This window comes from Sinohyriopsis cumingii, chromosome 6 (genome assembly GCF_028554795.1).
Source record: "Sinohyriopsis cumingii isolate HCF-2022 chromosome 6, ASM2855479v2, whole genome shotgun sequence".
Taxonomy (NCBI): Eukaryota; Metazoa; Mollusca; class Bivalvia; order Unionida; family Unionidae; genus Sinohyriopsis; species Sinohyriopsis cumingii.
In genome coordinates this window covers 57,826,143-57,841,293 of record NC_142966.1, presented here as the reverse complement: position 1 = coordinate 57,841,293, position 15,151 = coordinate 57,826,143, and the positions used below count along the sequence as shown (strand labels likewise).

The window sequence follows — 15,151 nt, the reverse complement described above, 5'->3', positions numbered from 1 at the left end:
TGCAGACATTGTAGCGATAAGACTGAAAAATTGTTAAAGCTATGTTAAAAATCCAAATCAAACACACTCACACATAAAGACATACATATGCATAAATTGTTACCTTTGGCATTAATCCTTGGATCCATGCATATGAATATAGAATAATGCTAGGAGAAATCCAATTCATCACAAATGTTGATATTGCTAACAAATCTATTTATAACTAGATCTCTGATCTTTTCCAACTGATTCTTAGAATATACTCTCTTATTACTGTCTCTTTTCACTGTTATATTTATATACAAAATCAGAGCCACATGTTCAACTAAAATTCTATTCAGCCAAAAGAAATTTCACGTGATGATGATTAGTTCTGACTGTTTATTGATAAAAACGAATAAAACACTTATGTGATCTAATGAAAAAAATTTTTAAAAAATTAACAAAACTGCACTATTACATACATTCAAATTAGAACACATTGTGAACAAAGTTACATTCCTAATGTTTTCTTTTACTGGCAATTATTGAATAATAACCTCTTGGTATGAGTTGAAAAGCAGAATGATAACTCAGCCCTCAACAGTAACAGGTAAATTGTTGGCAATCACATACAATCAAATGAAAGGAAATGATGAACAGAATCAGCAAACTCAAGTGCTTCTTGTCAATGATTACAAAAAAAAGAAACCAAAGAAAGAAAATGTTGAAAAAGGTGATCAAGCGGAAGCTATATTTTTTTTAATTAATATTTGTTCACCAGCAACCTGTTAAAATCAGCCTTGAATTGTTTTTGATTGCACAGTGAGTACTGACAATTGCCAGCATGTTTTGTTTGGAAATAGCGATAGAGAGAGTTTCAAGTTTTGGATTTTTTATCATTAATAAACTGAATGACAGTCTGAACAAAACATTACTTTAATTACAAGTAATTAAATGCAAGGTATATACATGTAATCATAATGTTTTCTCACACTGTCTCTCATTTTGAAACAAAGCTTAAATACTGCACCTTTCTTGTTTTCTTTATTCTGTATTGGTGACTTTTAAGTGAATCATGGATGCAAATCAAACTGTTCAAATTACTATAGATGTTCATTGTATAAGAACTGGTATCATAACAAATGTCAAGAAATCTCGGACGATGAATTGAAAATGTGGGGAAATATTGATCTGGAATATCTGTGCGTTTCGTGTTGTATATTGGATGGTAATGAGTTTGACTACCTGATGGCCATGCATCGTCTGCAGAATATAAGTAACGGCATTTACTTTAAAATTTGTAAATAATTAAATTACTTAGGTTAGCACAAGCAAAGACTACTTTCTTTTCTCATTGCATTTTTGTTATAGACCCCTAATTATTTGTGTAATCATCATGTAGTATCATGGATTTCCAACTGATTCAATTACCATTTTATCTAAGAAAAAATGTAGCCTATGCACGAATTAAAAAAAAAATAATTTGTCTAAAATTTAGGTTTCTTTGAAACAATATAAATGTTTGCTTTAATTATGATACAGCCTGATCACATGACATCACAAATCAATCGCACCAGGTGAATTTTATAATATGATGTAATTTACAGTTGTCACATCAGATTGGACAAAAATTCATTCACGTGTATACTGTATAGCACTTTCTGTGAGAATACTGTTTTAAAATTATTGTATTACCATAATGTCATATTGTCCATTTTTTTCAGTGTCTATTTCCACTCACGGTTGTATTAAATTAGTGTTAATATTTAACAAGCGTCTTTTGTCAAACGAAAATTGGAATCTGCTTATCATTATTTGTTATATATTTTATCTCAGTTAAAAATAATGCAGTAAATAATAATTCTAAACGTGAAAGAAACATATCATCAATCAGAGCAATATTGGTCACAAAAGTAAACACAAAGACAAGCAAAAAGAAAATTCAAAACGGTTATTGTAAGAATTGTACTGGACTATTTACTTTAGTATGACTAATAATTAGCTTGTTAAGAATTTGCAACACATTTGTCTGTCCAGGACCAGGTATACTGTATGTGGACCCTGCTTTGTAAGTTAAAGTCCCACAATTCTGAATTTAATACCTATTGGTTTCACATGCATGAAATTACTTTTGATTTCCCAATGCAAATTATTTAGCTATTAATACATGAATCCACAATTTAAGATGTATAGGTATAAAGAGATGACAAATGAATAAATTGATGCAGAATATCAAAACTCTATTAATATTTACACAGAAGAAAAGTGAGAAGGAACAAAAAGAGATTAAAATCTCTTTAATTGTTTTCTTTCTTCTTTGTCTCTAAATTAACTACATATACAATGTGTGTGTATATATATATATATATATATATATATATATATATATATATATATATATATATATATATATATATATATATATATCAACAGTAAACAGTTTTTATTGATATAATTTTCAATATCTTTGCATGTCCTATTCATTCTCTTAACATTTAATTTGATATGTTTAGAATTTTACAAGAGGATATTTCATGGTCAAAGCAGGGAAAAAAGAAGAGAAAAGGAGATCGATAGTCAGCATTTGCGTATATTTGGGTAAATTTTGCTGCCGGACACAGGACCCTCTCTATCAAACTATAAAAGAGACAGAGTAAGCAACTTCAACAAACTTTGTACAGCACCTGACCCTCAATCACCTTTTGCAATTTTCATCTTTGAAGGCACATGACCATAATCTATAGCTTGTTTTAATCCTGAGATATTTTTCTTGTTGTCACACCATTATTGTTTTTTCGAGTTGCACCAAACTGAGGTTATGATCTCCAAAACGTACGAATTTTGCAAATTTTGCCAGCCAGGACAAACTTATGCTCCTGTGCAATGAGCTCAGTTTTACTGAGAGATATGGTGTTTGTGACTGTATGATACATTCCTTCATTAATCAGAAAAGTGGAAGATGCAAGAATTTGTTCATTCTGCCATAACTTGATTCAACTTTAAGAATCCTGTTCCACAGAAGAATTATCTAAACTCTACACAAATTGAATACATGTTACATTTATTTTCCAAAATTCCCAACTATACAGCACACATGGGGTGATATATGATTGGCTCAATGGGTAATGCTTAAAAAACTATGCATCGGGTTGATGATGTTATATTACGTTGCAAATGAGTGTAAGTTTGTCCCGGCAAAATTAGCGCAATTCACATGTTTTGGAGCCTGTAATTTCAGTTTGGTGCAACTCAGAAAAATCAATGACGGTTTGACAATTAGAAAAATATCTCAGGAGTAAAACAAGTCATAGATTATGGTTGTGTGCCTTCAAAAACAGAAATAACAGCAGAAGATCGAGAGTCAGGTGTGGAACAAAGTTTGTAGAAGTTACTTATCTTGTCTTTTTTCTAGTATGATAGACATGGTTGTGTCAGAATGGGTCATTGGGGTATTCTGGGGTAATTTTTTCATACAGTATGATTTTTTTCCTTTAGTTTATTGCTTTTTTCAACATCAAGCTCACGTTGAGCACCTGTGGTCAACATAAGCTTGTATGTTTCTTTTCTTTCTACAAACATAAAATAGTCATTAAAAGCAAGAGCAAGCAAAGCATTTTAAAAGGCATTGATTAAACATGAATTTAGTATTGGGACAGCAGTCCTAACACTAACCTCTTGATGCTTTGTAAGTCTTTGGTATGACTTGGCTGGGGATCATACCCACAACCTCCCGCATCAGAGGTGGACACTCTAACCACTAGGCCACCGGAGCAGTGCATGTATGTATTTATGTATGTATGACTATATCAATATCTATACACAGACACAGAAACTATATAGCAGACAAAACATTATAGCATATACATAGCAAACTTGGACAGCAGGAAGATTGTTGGCCATGATCACTGGAAATAGGGATCTTCTGTCATAATTATCCATAGACAAATTTGTCAATGGGTGATAGTACAAAACATGTAACAAGTTATTAATTTTATAGAACAAACCTATCAAGTATTGGGAGAGGAGGAAATAAGGAGCCTGTATATACAGGAACCTCACAGAACGACTCATCCAACAAAGTAGCAAAGAGAAACCCCCGCAACAAAAATGATCATATAAATACATTTACTTTTCAAAAAGAAAATTTAATTTTTTACGGAAAAAAAACAACACATAAGTATCAAAGCCTTTGAATGTTTCGGATAAAGAGCCATGGGTGGGGTTTGGGCACATTCGAGGCCAATAGCTAAATATAGCTAAAGGTTGAAGATGTGCCCACAAATAGAAATTAACATTCTTCTAGAATACAGATATCTGCAATTAAGTACGCAAATTAGGGACATATATGTCATCCTGGTCTCTGTCGACAATTTCCAAACAAATGGTCACTGGAGATGCTCGTTACGTTTTGTACAAAGAATTTCTAATTGCTTTAGTAATTTAATGTATTTCATTTTAACCCAGAACTTAACTTTGCAATGAATAAAAAAAATTATTTTGTAGTAAATTATCACGTGCTTGTTTATGGAGAGTATTTGGGTATTTGGGCAGTATCTGGGTATTATTATAGTGTATTTGCGTAAATCGTGCCACCCTCCTGTGTCAGAATGGGTCATGGGGATAATCAGAGGTAATTTTGTCACTCTGTATGATTTTTCTTGTCCTTCAGATTATTGCTCAACATCAAGCTCGTGTCGAGCACCTGCCATGTTTAGTCCTACAACGTATGACACATCACCCAATATTTTTGTTCTGGGGGTGATAACGATAGCACTTAAACAAAAACATGTGCTATGCCTTACATTGTAGGACTAGTCAAGTTCACTTGTTTTAACTCATGCCAACGTAAAATAAACCTTATCTTATCTTGACAGAACATAATATAAATAAACCTTTATATATATATATATATATATATATATATATATATATATATATATATATATATATATATATATATATAAATACGCTAGACAAATAGAATAAAGCAATGACTCATTCTTGCTAACAACAGGAAACTATTTTAACACAAGTCATGTAATAATCTGTCCTAACTATTGACGTAAGAAGTGGGTGCCTTCACAGGGCTCGTATCACTGCTTACAATTTAATTATCAGCAATACGTGTAGTATAAAACAATATTTATACTAATAAGTCAATTGTAAGCAATGATGCGAGCCCCTGTGGTGTCTTTGTTTGAAACTGTTCACTTACTGTAGAGATCCTCCCCTCAACGTTTCGATTTGCTTGACCTTTTGTGCTTGAAGATTTGTTGCGGGAGGAAGAGACGATTTTTTCATTCCAAACCAAGGCATTTTGTCAATGCAAGGTATACAATATCAGCATACGAGCTGTCAAGTTTTTATTTAGTTCATGATGAATCTTAAGTTTATGTGTCACTTAGAGTTTCCGGTTTTGTACCTAATTATTTTTCCTATCTGAACCCGATTACGGCTATTCACAACGTAGGCCTCAAATACGATCTCATTAGAAATGGGGGTGGGGGTGATTTTGTTATATATATATAGATTGCATTTTTTCGCAATAATAATAATAATAATAATAATAATAATAATGATAATAATAATAACAACAATAATAATATAGTGGTGGTAGTGGTGACTACCATTTTCAATATTGGAAGTCCTGAACTTTATCAATGGCAAATACTGATTCCTAGGTAATACTAATAATAAGCAGTTTTCCATATTCAGATCTCTTTTAAACAATAGTAAAATTCAGAGGCGTAGCTATGATATTTTGCGCCCGGGGACGAACTATAAAATTGGCGCCCCAGCCCCCTCCCCGTTTAATCAAATTTTTGAATATTACCCTTGTTTACTTATTATAATGTAACGTTGTAAGCCTCATTTTGGCGCCCCTGTACCTTGGCGCCCGGGGACATATGTACCCCCCTGCCCCCCCCCCCCAGCTACGCCTCTAGTAAAATTTCCCGTTGGATGATAAGGTCACTGACGATTCCCATTCCTGTATAGAAAGGCTTTTAAAGTTTCTGTTATCATGCGTTTGGTTCCTTTTGGATTATTACTACATTCATAATATAGGAAGTCAGGCCTCCCAACAGTTATCAACGTAGTATTTATGTTATTCATCCATGTATAAGTATATGAGCCTAGGAAGTTTAGTCAATTTACCATTGACAGCGGACATCTAAAAACCTATCAATCGTGATATGGTAATTATCGCAATAGGTTTCCTTCCTAGCTTTGAATAAATCATATAAGTAGAAATACTTTTCCTCAGCTTTATGATGTTTTTATAAACTTCGATATGCAAAATTTCAATAATTGTGATAAATTCAAGCCCCCAAACTTTACACATTTATAGTAAAATGGGTAATATAGCATGATCGAAAAGATGCTTTTGCAGGTCCATGGGAAGATTAAGGTATCTTATTTTCAGGAAAAGCAGATGCAGGGCCATTATAAATTGATCAACGTTGTATATAACAGACTTAACAAACCTTCGATTTTTAGAAAAAATAACATATCAGAATTTAAATTCAACCTATCGCTAATTGTAAATCATGATTTATTATCTTTTCGTATATCAAAAAACAATATCTTTATCTTTATAAAAATAAATGCTCAATTTTCATAGCTTTGAGTATTCAGAAAACACGTTTAAACAAATTTGGAAAGGTTTTTCGTCAGTGCCAAAACTAACAGTGAGCAGCAGGGAGGGCGTACAGACCAGGTGGCTCAGATAAATTTAACCCTCCCATCAAACATTTCTCCGTAGAAGCCTCAGATTTCAAAAATAAACCTTCCTGCGCAAATTAATCCGCAAAATTTCAACCCAAAGTGCATTTTTAGGCATAAAAAAAAACAACAAAATTTGGGGGGGGGTATTGTAAAATTTGTTTGTGCCATAATGAATTATGGTGGGCTGCGGATATTAATTTTATTTCACAATAAAACAATATCATTGAAAATAAGATGAGTCGAAAAGTTAGCACAGTTGGAGAGCCTCAATCTGCTAGATTAGCACGAGAGCAATTAGCGACATTAAAGAAGTTCATTCCGACAAAACGATTATTTAAGAGAAATGTTCGTGGTTACGAAGATATGCAACATGGAATTTCAGAAACTTCGGCAAAATGGTTGAAGCCAGTGACCGGAACAATTGAGCAGGTTGTATATGGCGACGAAAAAGATCCAGATGCTAGAAAACGTGGAATCTTTCCTATGTTGAAAGGTATTGAGGATCAATCACGAACATTACCCGAGCGATTAGCAATAGCAGCAGCGGCGCAACAACTTGCAATTGCTGATGGAGGAAAACCTGGAGGTGGAAAACCTGGAAAAGGAAAACCTTTAATGATAAAAGGGAAGTTTAATATCGATAATTTAAGAGAAAATTTCACCGATGAGGGATGGGAAATAATATCGCAGCCCCTCTCGACATTGTATAATATAGATGAGATTGGCCAATTTGCGGAGGAATATTTTAGTAGTCGAACTGAATTTTTGACTGCAGTGGGGAAAAAAAGATATGCAACTCGCGATAATTGGTATGATATGGTATATAAAATTTACACACAAACAACATCAATAAGTAAGACAGCGGATCCGCGTTACAGAAGATTTTTAGAAACAGCAAGAGATACACAAAGATATAATAAGCAAGAGGCGGAAGAAAGAAAACAACTGGAGAAAGAAAGAAAACAACAGGAAAAAGAAGAAAGAAAACAGCAAGAGAAAGAAAGAAAACAACAAGAAAGAAAAGAAAAAACTAAAACACGAGGAAGAAAAGCAGCACCACAGGAAGATATTCAACCACAGGAGCCAATATTTCAACCAGAGGAATTAGGAGCTAGACCAAAGGAAGATATTCCACCACAGAAAAAAGAAAGAAAATCAAGAAAGAAAAAATATCAGAGTGATGAACCAATAATTGTTCCCGAATATGTACCATCACCGGCTATTAGTGTGTTTAGAATTAATCCTAGAATATCTGCTGAAAATTATTTGGATGAAAACATGTTGCATTTAACTCGCAACTATGATTCAACAGTTCAGATGGCTGCGGATAATTCTCCGGAAAATAAAAGATTACTTTTGCGAAAAGATATTGATGTTGATAAAATTGACGAAATTGATTGGCTAGCAATGATGTATTTTGGTAGTACAGAAAAACCAGTAAAATATGATGATGAAAATTTTAGAAAATTTTCATCAGATGTTATTAAATATAGAGCTGCGAGTGCGAGAAAGACAATTTCGCCACCTAAAAGTAAAAGTTCGTCACCCAAAAGTAAAAGTTCGTCACCTAAAGATAAAGGTTCACCACCTAAAAGTGATAGTCCTGAATCATTTTCCTTTGATCCTCACCACTCTCCTCTTTTCTCTCCTACATTATATCCAAGGGAACCTTCTGCATTCCCCTCTTGGCGCCCCCCACCTCCGGAACCAACAGCGTCAAACTACAGGGGTCCCACTGAGAAATATTTATTATACGATCCTGAGGGTAAAAAACTAGAAAGACACCCGGCTGGGACTCCCCCATCTCCACCAGAAATATATTCACCACTGACGTCGTCAGGGACATCATCAGGATCAGCAGAGGAGAAGAAATCTTCATCGCCGTCAAATGAAGTATTCTACGTAACGTCATTGGAATCTCCAGAAACAAAAAAAACAGGAAGCGGATATTCAGTTTGCCCTGACAGTGTTGTCAACGATGTATCTCGCCTTGAAGTATTAATCGGAGGAAAGCGAGCTGGAAATAACTCCCGTGAGATAGTCAACGAAGCATCAGATATTTGTCAGCGATTATTCCGTGGTGGTATCATCGATTCTCACATTTACAAGGAGTTTGTCGATGAACTCATCGATTAAATCAATACAATTGAAATAACATGATTATTCATAAACATCAACGCAGACCTAATCAGGTCCGCATAGTAAACTCTCGATTGCCAGTATACAAATATATTCACGGTAATGGATTTGGCGATATCATTGGAAGTCTTGTCACGCGAGTAATACCTAAAATTGGACCAATGGTAAAACAACTAGGATTGAAAGCAATAGGAAAGATTGGTGAGACTGCTGTTTCTGGTATCGGTAATTTGGCCAGTAAAGGCTTCAACGCTATCAAAAATAAAATATTAAGTTTAGTACGTAAAAAGCAACCTGTTAAATTACCCATTACCAGCGAAATGCCACCTGAAGTCAGTAAGGCCATAAATGATGCGGCAAATAAAAAAATAAATGATCTAGCACAGGAAGCTGCTATAACAAATCTAGCGCAGGAAGTTGCTAATACAAATCTAGCGCAGAATGTTGCTAATACAAATTTAGCAAATACAAGTTTTGTTTCAGGTAGTGGTCTTCGTTTTAGACGATATTATTAGTAATAAATGTTCGCACAAGTGTCAAATGAAGTATTTGATATGGACGAGCCAGTAGGTAGGGACACATCAGTGCGAGATTTTCAGTATTTCTCGTACGATGTAGTTGAGCCAGATTCAAGAAATCGGAAGGAAATTCAAGTCCACGATACAACAAGATATTTTCTTCCATCTGAGGCTTATATCGAATTTGTTGGTAAAATTGTAAAGGCAGCTGATGGTACCAACTACGATGCGGATTTTGGTGTTGGGTTTGTCAATAATGGTATCATGGCATTATTCAAGAATGCCACTTACATGATTGATGGAAGAGAGATTGAATCAATTACGAACAACGTTGATATAGCAACGACTATCATAGGTCTAGCAAGATACTCGGATGATTTTACCAGATCAGCCGGTCCTAGTATGATGTTTGCCAAGGATAATTCCGACTACCCTGAACATTTACCATTTGATATTGGTAGACCGGTAACCGTTGCTGGCGCCATTGCTGATATTCGTTCAGCGATGATTGCCCCCAATGGCAATTACAATCTTGGATTTGCTATAAGAAAAAATATGTTAAAGGGAGCTGAACGAAAATTCTCCTGTGCAATTCCATTATCTCATATTTTTGGATTTTGCAGACATTTCAGAAAAGTTATTTACGGAGCGAAGCATACGATATCTTTCGTTCGAGATGCCAATGATGACAGAGCCATTTGGCGAGATCCTGGTGATCCTGGTAAAGTTGTCCTTGAAAAAATTACCTTGTGGATGCCAGCAATAGTTCCATCAATGATCATAGAAGAAAAATTACTGTCGTTTATGAATCAAGGAGGAAAATCCATCATGTCTTGGTTGACAACAATGACTGACTCCAACGAAAATGTTAATTTGGACGGAATATTTACTTGGCGAATTGCGTCACAGCAAGGCTCTTCCGCACCTAGACATATCTTTGTTGCTCTGCAAAGCATGATCAGAGACGATCAATTACATAGTAACATGATATTCGATCGATTAGAGGCAACAAACGTATCGTTGAGAATAAATGGCCAACAGGAGCCATCCGAGGAAATAGCCATCGATTTTGAGAACAATTCGACGGCACGCGCGTATCATCGATTATTAAGTTTTATGGGACGTGATCAAAATATTGATACCGGATTGCAAATATCACAACTAGATTTTAATACTCTCTATCCCATCTATTACTTTTCCCTGGAACATCTCGATTTGGTAAAGCAGTCGGTTGTCGATATTCATTTCAAAGCCAGAATTAACACGGGAGGACCAGCAAGAGCAATCGCGGTTATTCTCAGTGATAGAACAATGATCCTAGAAGGTATTAGTGGAAGAATGAGAGTCATCGACGCTCCCGTAGAGAACATGTAACAAATTCTAAATTTAGATTAAGTGATTATTAATATGCCATACGATCACGTCAGCGTAACTCTGACCCCCGGTCAGGTGAAAAAACTTCATGCAGCAACAACAGCGCGACGAGGTTTAAGTTTAACTTTGAAAAGTAATCAACTTCACGGTGGACCTAACAAACTATCGTTAACTAAAAATCAACATGGACATTTCACCAGAGCCAGATCAGCAAATACTGGTATTCGCTTGAATCTCTCGATAGGCGCAATCAGAGATATGATCAAAGTAGGTGGTATTTTTCCTTTATTCGCCGCTATTCCAGGATTAATAGCTGCAGCGGCCCCCATGATTGCAAAAACAATAGGATTAGGTGCACTCGGTGGGATAAGTACCGCATTAGGAAAAAAGATCGTCGGAGGAAGATATCGCAAAAAAAAGGGAGGTTTTATCTCCCCCTTCTCTCTTCTAGCAAAATTGATGCAACCGCAACAAGGATCCGGCCTTTACCTAAGACGACCCCCGTACGGATCCGGTCTAAGTCGAGCTTACCAACCTCAAATTTAGATTTAATCAGTGAAGCAAAAAAAAAGAAAATAAAATTTTTTAGAGGCGTATTTATGCGAGATCAACTACCGGACAAACCAAATTCAACCGAGACAGGAATAATAAATCTCGATAAAAATTCCGGTCCTGGCACTCACTGGGTTGCGTATGCGATTAATCCTCGCGAAATCATCTATTTCGATTCATACGGATTAGCACCGCCGAATGAATTTATCAAATATGTGTCAAAATTAAAACTTCCGGTTTGGTATTCAACACTTCCAACACAAACACTAGTAGATCCACCAATATGCGGCCGGGAGACAATTAACGTCCTTGATGCAATTTCAAAATCATCTCGTCCTTTTCGCAAAATTTTATTTGAATATACCGTAGATAAATATCATGGTTGACATTTACGGTAGGTCTCTCTTTAGGAAAGAAAAAAAAGATGCAGTCGACATCGATACATCAAAGTTTGCAACCAAGAGCGATATTAACAATCTTTTATCGTTGTCAGAAGTTGATCCTGGCGAAGTTGCTGTATTTCAAAATGCAGAAGGGCGATTACAAACTAGCAACGTCAAAATAACTGACATAATCAAGCGAGACGAATACCGCGATCACATTAGTCAGTTTACTCGCCAATCGGAGATGGTATTAAAATCTATTGCTGATATCGCCGATATTATAGCAAAGTTACCCCTGAAGGCCGATAAAGCATTACACGACGATCTTCAGGATAGAATGACAAAAAGACTTAATAGGCTAAATAACGACCTTAAAAAACTTGACGATGTTTTAGATAAATTTAGCAAAAAATTTGACGAGAATATAAAAACATCAACTGATACTTCCTCCGCCGCAAACGAACTAGCAAATAAGAAAGCCGATGACGATCTTAGCGAGAAAATAAAAAAAATCAACGAGGAAATTACTGGTATTCTTGCCGAAATTAACGAAGTAAATATCTTGATGAGCCAGAAACCATCGATCGACGATCTCAACAAAAAAATCAACGAGGAAATTATTAAACTCGGTAATGTTGTTGTTCCTGAATTTACCAGGGGGATTAACGCGATGCAAGTACAAATAAAATCCATCAACGATGAAATTAACGTGGTACGTGAATTAGCGCGTCAAAAAGTCGATAAAATATCACATGATGCAATAACGAAAAAACTCGACAATGTCATTGATGAAGTTAGCCAAAATATCAATAAAATATTTGAATTCATACGTAAAAAACTCGATACATCAGTACACGACACAGAAATAAAAACTATCAATGATAAATTTCTTGCTGTAACAACAAACGCCAACGAAATCAACACAAAAATATCGTCAATGAACCTTGGAAGATTATCGCGAATTTCGATACCAGAGGAAGTAGAAACAAAAAATCTTACCTGCAGTGTGCCACTTGTGGTAGAGGTACGAAAAGAGGCATGGTGGACACCCAGGGATAACACATTTAAATTTAAACCGCCAATTAGTGGATATTATCGAATATTTATTCAATCTCCGATAGGTTTTAAAATAATAGCCGCAGGTGGTAAAATTTTTGGTGAATTTTTTAATTATATTATGTACACAGGTTACGAGAATACATTTGTGCTGGAACCACCAGATAGAACCAATATGGGACCAATTGGTTATAGTATAGTTTTCGAATATTTATGTAAATATATTCGGGATTAAATCATTCAATTGATATCGTAGATTAATAAATGACCGCATCTGATTACCGTTACAATCAGGCGAGATCATGGCAGGATTCGTTGCGAAAACAACTTGACGATTATCAAACAAAAATAAATAAATACCAGCGCAAATTAGTTATCATTGATGTTGCAGTGTACGCGGTATCTGCTGTGGTCGCTGGTGCAGGAATAATTTTATCCGCGGTAACAATGATAGCGCCAATCGTAGCAACAATAATAATCTCGTCAACAACAGCAATCGCGGGTGTTCTTAATATCATCGCGAAAAAGATATCCTCGTGCGCAAATGAAAAGTTATCTTTGTACAAAAATAAACTTGCTAAGATCAATGATGCGTACTCGAAGTTATCATTGTTACTTTCTGAAAGTCTCAACGATGGTATTATATCCGATCTAGAATTTTCTTCAATGATTAGTATTTACTCGGAGATTGAACAAATGAATATTAATAATGTCCGAGTTAGCCCAGATCGTGACAAACACAACACCGCCAACAACAACGTTAATATCGCTAAGTTCAACGAAACCCGAGTTTAGTATTAATTTCTCAACACCAATTAACGTTAGCGAAATTGCATTAACACAGTTGCGTGTCTACAACAGCTGGCCCAATGTTAGATCAAAATCATTCGGTAATTTGATGTCAAATAATTCACTAGTTTTTGCAAATAAGAATAAACCCGATGGAACACCGGATTGGATCGTTGTTGGTATACCAACCGGTAGTTACGAAATTGATCAGCTGAATAATGAGTTTACCACTAGAATATCAAATTTAACCGGCGATGCTACTCCGGGAATAAAGATATCTTCACATGATCCAACATTGTCATCGATCATCGAAGTAAAATCGCCGTATATTGTTGATATTTACCAATCGTCGATTAGAACCGTATTAGGTTGGCCCGAGGTTGCACCTCTGATAAAACCAAAGAAATCGGATGTTATTATTCCAGGTTGGTATGAGGAGGCAATTCCAGAACTACCGGAACCAAAAAAGGAAGATTTTACAACCGACGAAGGATGGTATGGAGATATCAAACACAAACCTTTGATCCACAGCGCCATCAATCTCATGAATAACCACAAATTTAACCTGGTAATGTTCGCTTTCACTTTTATTAACGAAAGAATTCTCTCATGGTTGCCTCTTCCTAAAATCCCCCCAGATGTGAAAATCTTCGACGCTACCCACATTAACAGGATAATAGCCCCCATAGACGGTATCTTGGTAAGAAGAACATTAGACGAGTTTATTCAAGAACACGAATTACAATTAAATTTATTGCGCGGATCATTTCATGAATGCATCCTAAATAAATCTAGTTCATGTAGCGAAATTATAAAGCACGTGAAAATTTTAAATCAACTTGCGAATGATATTGAATATTATCATGATATGTTTATTCGGGCGATAGTCGACGATATATCAATTGCCGACTATGTTCTTCCTATTAGCAAATTCGAGTTGATCAAGAACTCGGGTGAGAAACAAAAATTCATGAGAGTATTTGAATTAACCGAGGAAACACTGCCAAATTTCAAATTTCCCAATTCTGATTTTGATGCGATGAGAAAATCCGTCACTGATACCATTGATGATTTATTTCCGAAATTATATACCGCATGGACCAAAAAAATACATTCAGAATTGATTCTTAAACACAACAATGATCCTTCCAAACTTGGACGACATATCTCGCCGGGTATCGTTAATATAACGGATGTTATCGCGATTTATCTTCACGCGGATGTTGTCGAGGGTAGTTATAATGTTGATTCGTCAGTGTCGAATCAAGCGAATCAGGGATTTGTATTGTATTCATTTTCACCTAGCGCATCTCCCGGTTATTTGATAATCAAGGAGCCAATGAATCCGTTTTACCTGCGATGTCATAATCGATTTTTGTCAAGAATAAATTTCAAATTAACGGATCAGAAAGGAAATTTACTTGATATACGAGGAGAAACTGTGAGTATCAATCTTTTGGTGAAATCGTGAGAATCTCTGATTTTTAAATCGCAAGTGAGATTTTCCAAATCTGTCTCCCAGAAATATTTCTGGGCGAAAAAAATAAATAAAATCCAGGGAAATTTTCAAAATTAATCTTTTTTTTTTTGTTTTGCGGAGATATTCAATTATTCTTCGTCACTCTCCGAATCAAATATTATTGGTACATA

At 35.3% G+C, this 15,151-nt stretch overlaps 2 protein-coding genes across 2 annotated transcripts in view; one reads left to right on the top strand and one right to left on the bottom strand.

Moving 5' to 3' along the window:
- The window catches only part of LOC149797022 (vacuolar protein sorting-associated protein 37A-like), a 44,542-nt gene extending 39,170 nt beyond the window's left edge, over positions 1-5,372 (bottom strand). Inside the window, exon 1 of the mRNA XM_089961679.1 lies at positions 5,180-5,372. Within this exon, the coding sequence (XP_089817805.1) occupies positions 5,180-5,280 (101 nt within the window). The 5' untranslated portion in view covers positions 5,281-5,372. The remainder of the gene's footprint in view (positions 1-5,179) is intronic.
- Positions 5,373-6,908: 1,536 nt separating this feature from the next.
- Positions 6,909-9,801, top strand: LOC149797021 (uncharacterized). Its single transcript, XM_089960326.1, has 2 exons — positions 6,909-8,227; positions 8,270-9,801. The coding sequence occupies exons 1-2, from the start codon at positions 6,925-6,927 to the stop codon at positions 8,824-8,826; spliced, it is 1,860 nt and encodes a 619-aa protein (XP_089816452.1). The 5' UTR covers positions 6,909-6,924; the 3' UTR covers positions 8,827-9,801.
- The last annotated feature ends 5,350 nt before the right edge of the window (positions 9,802-15,151 follow it).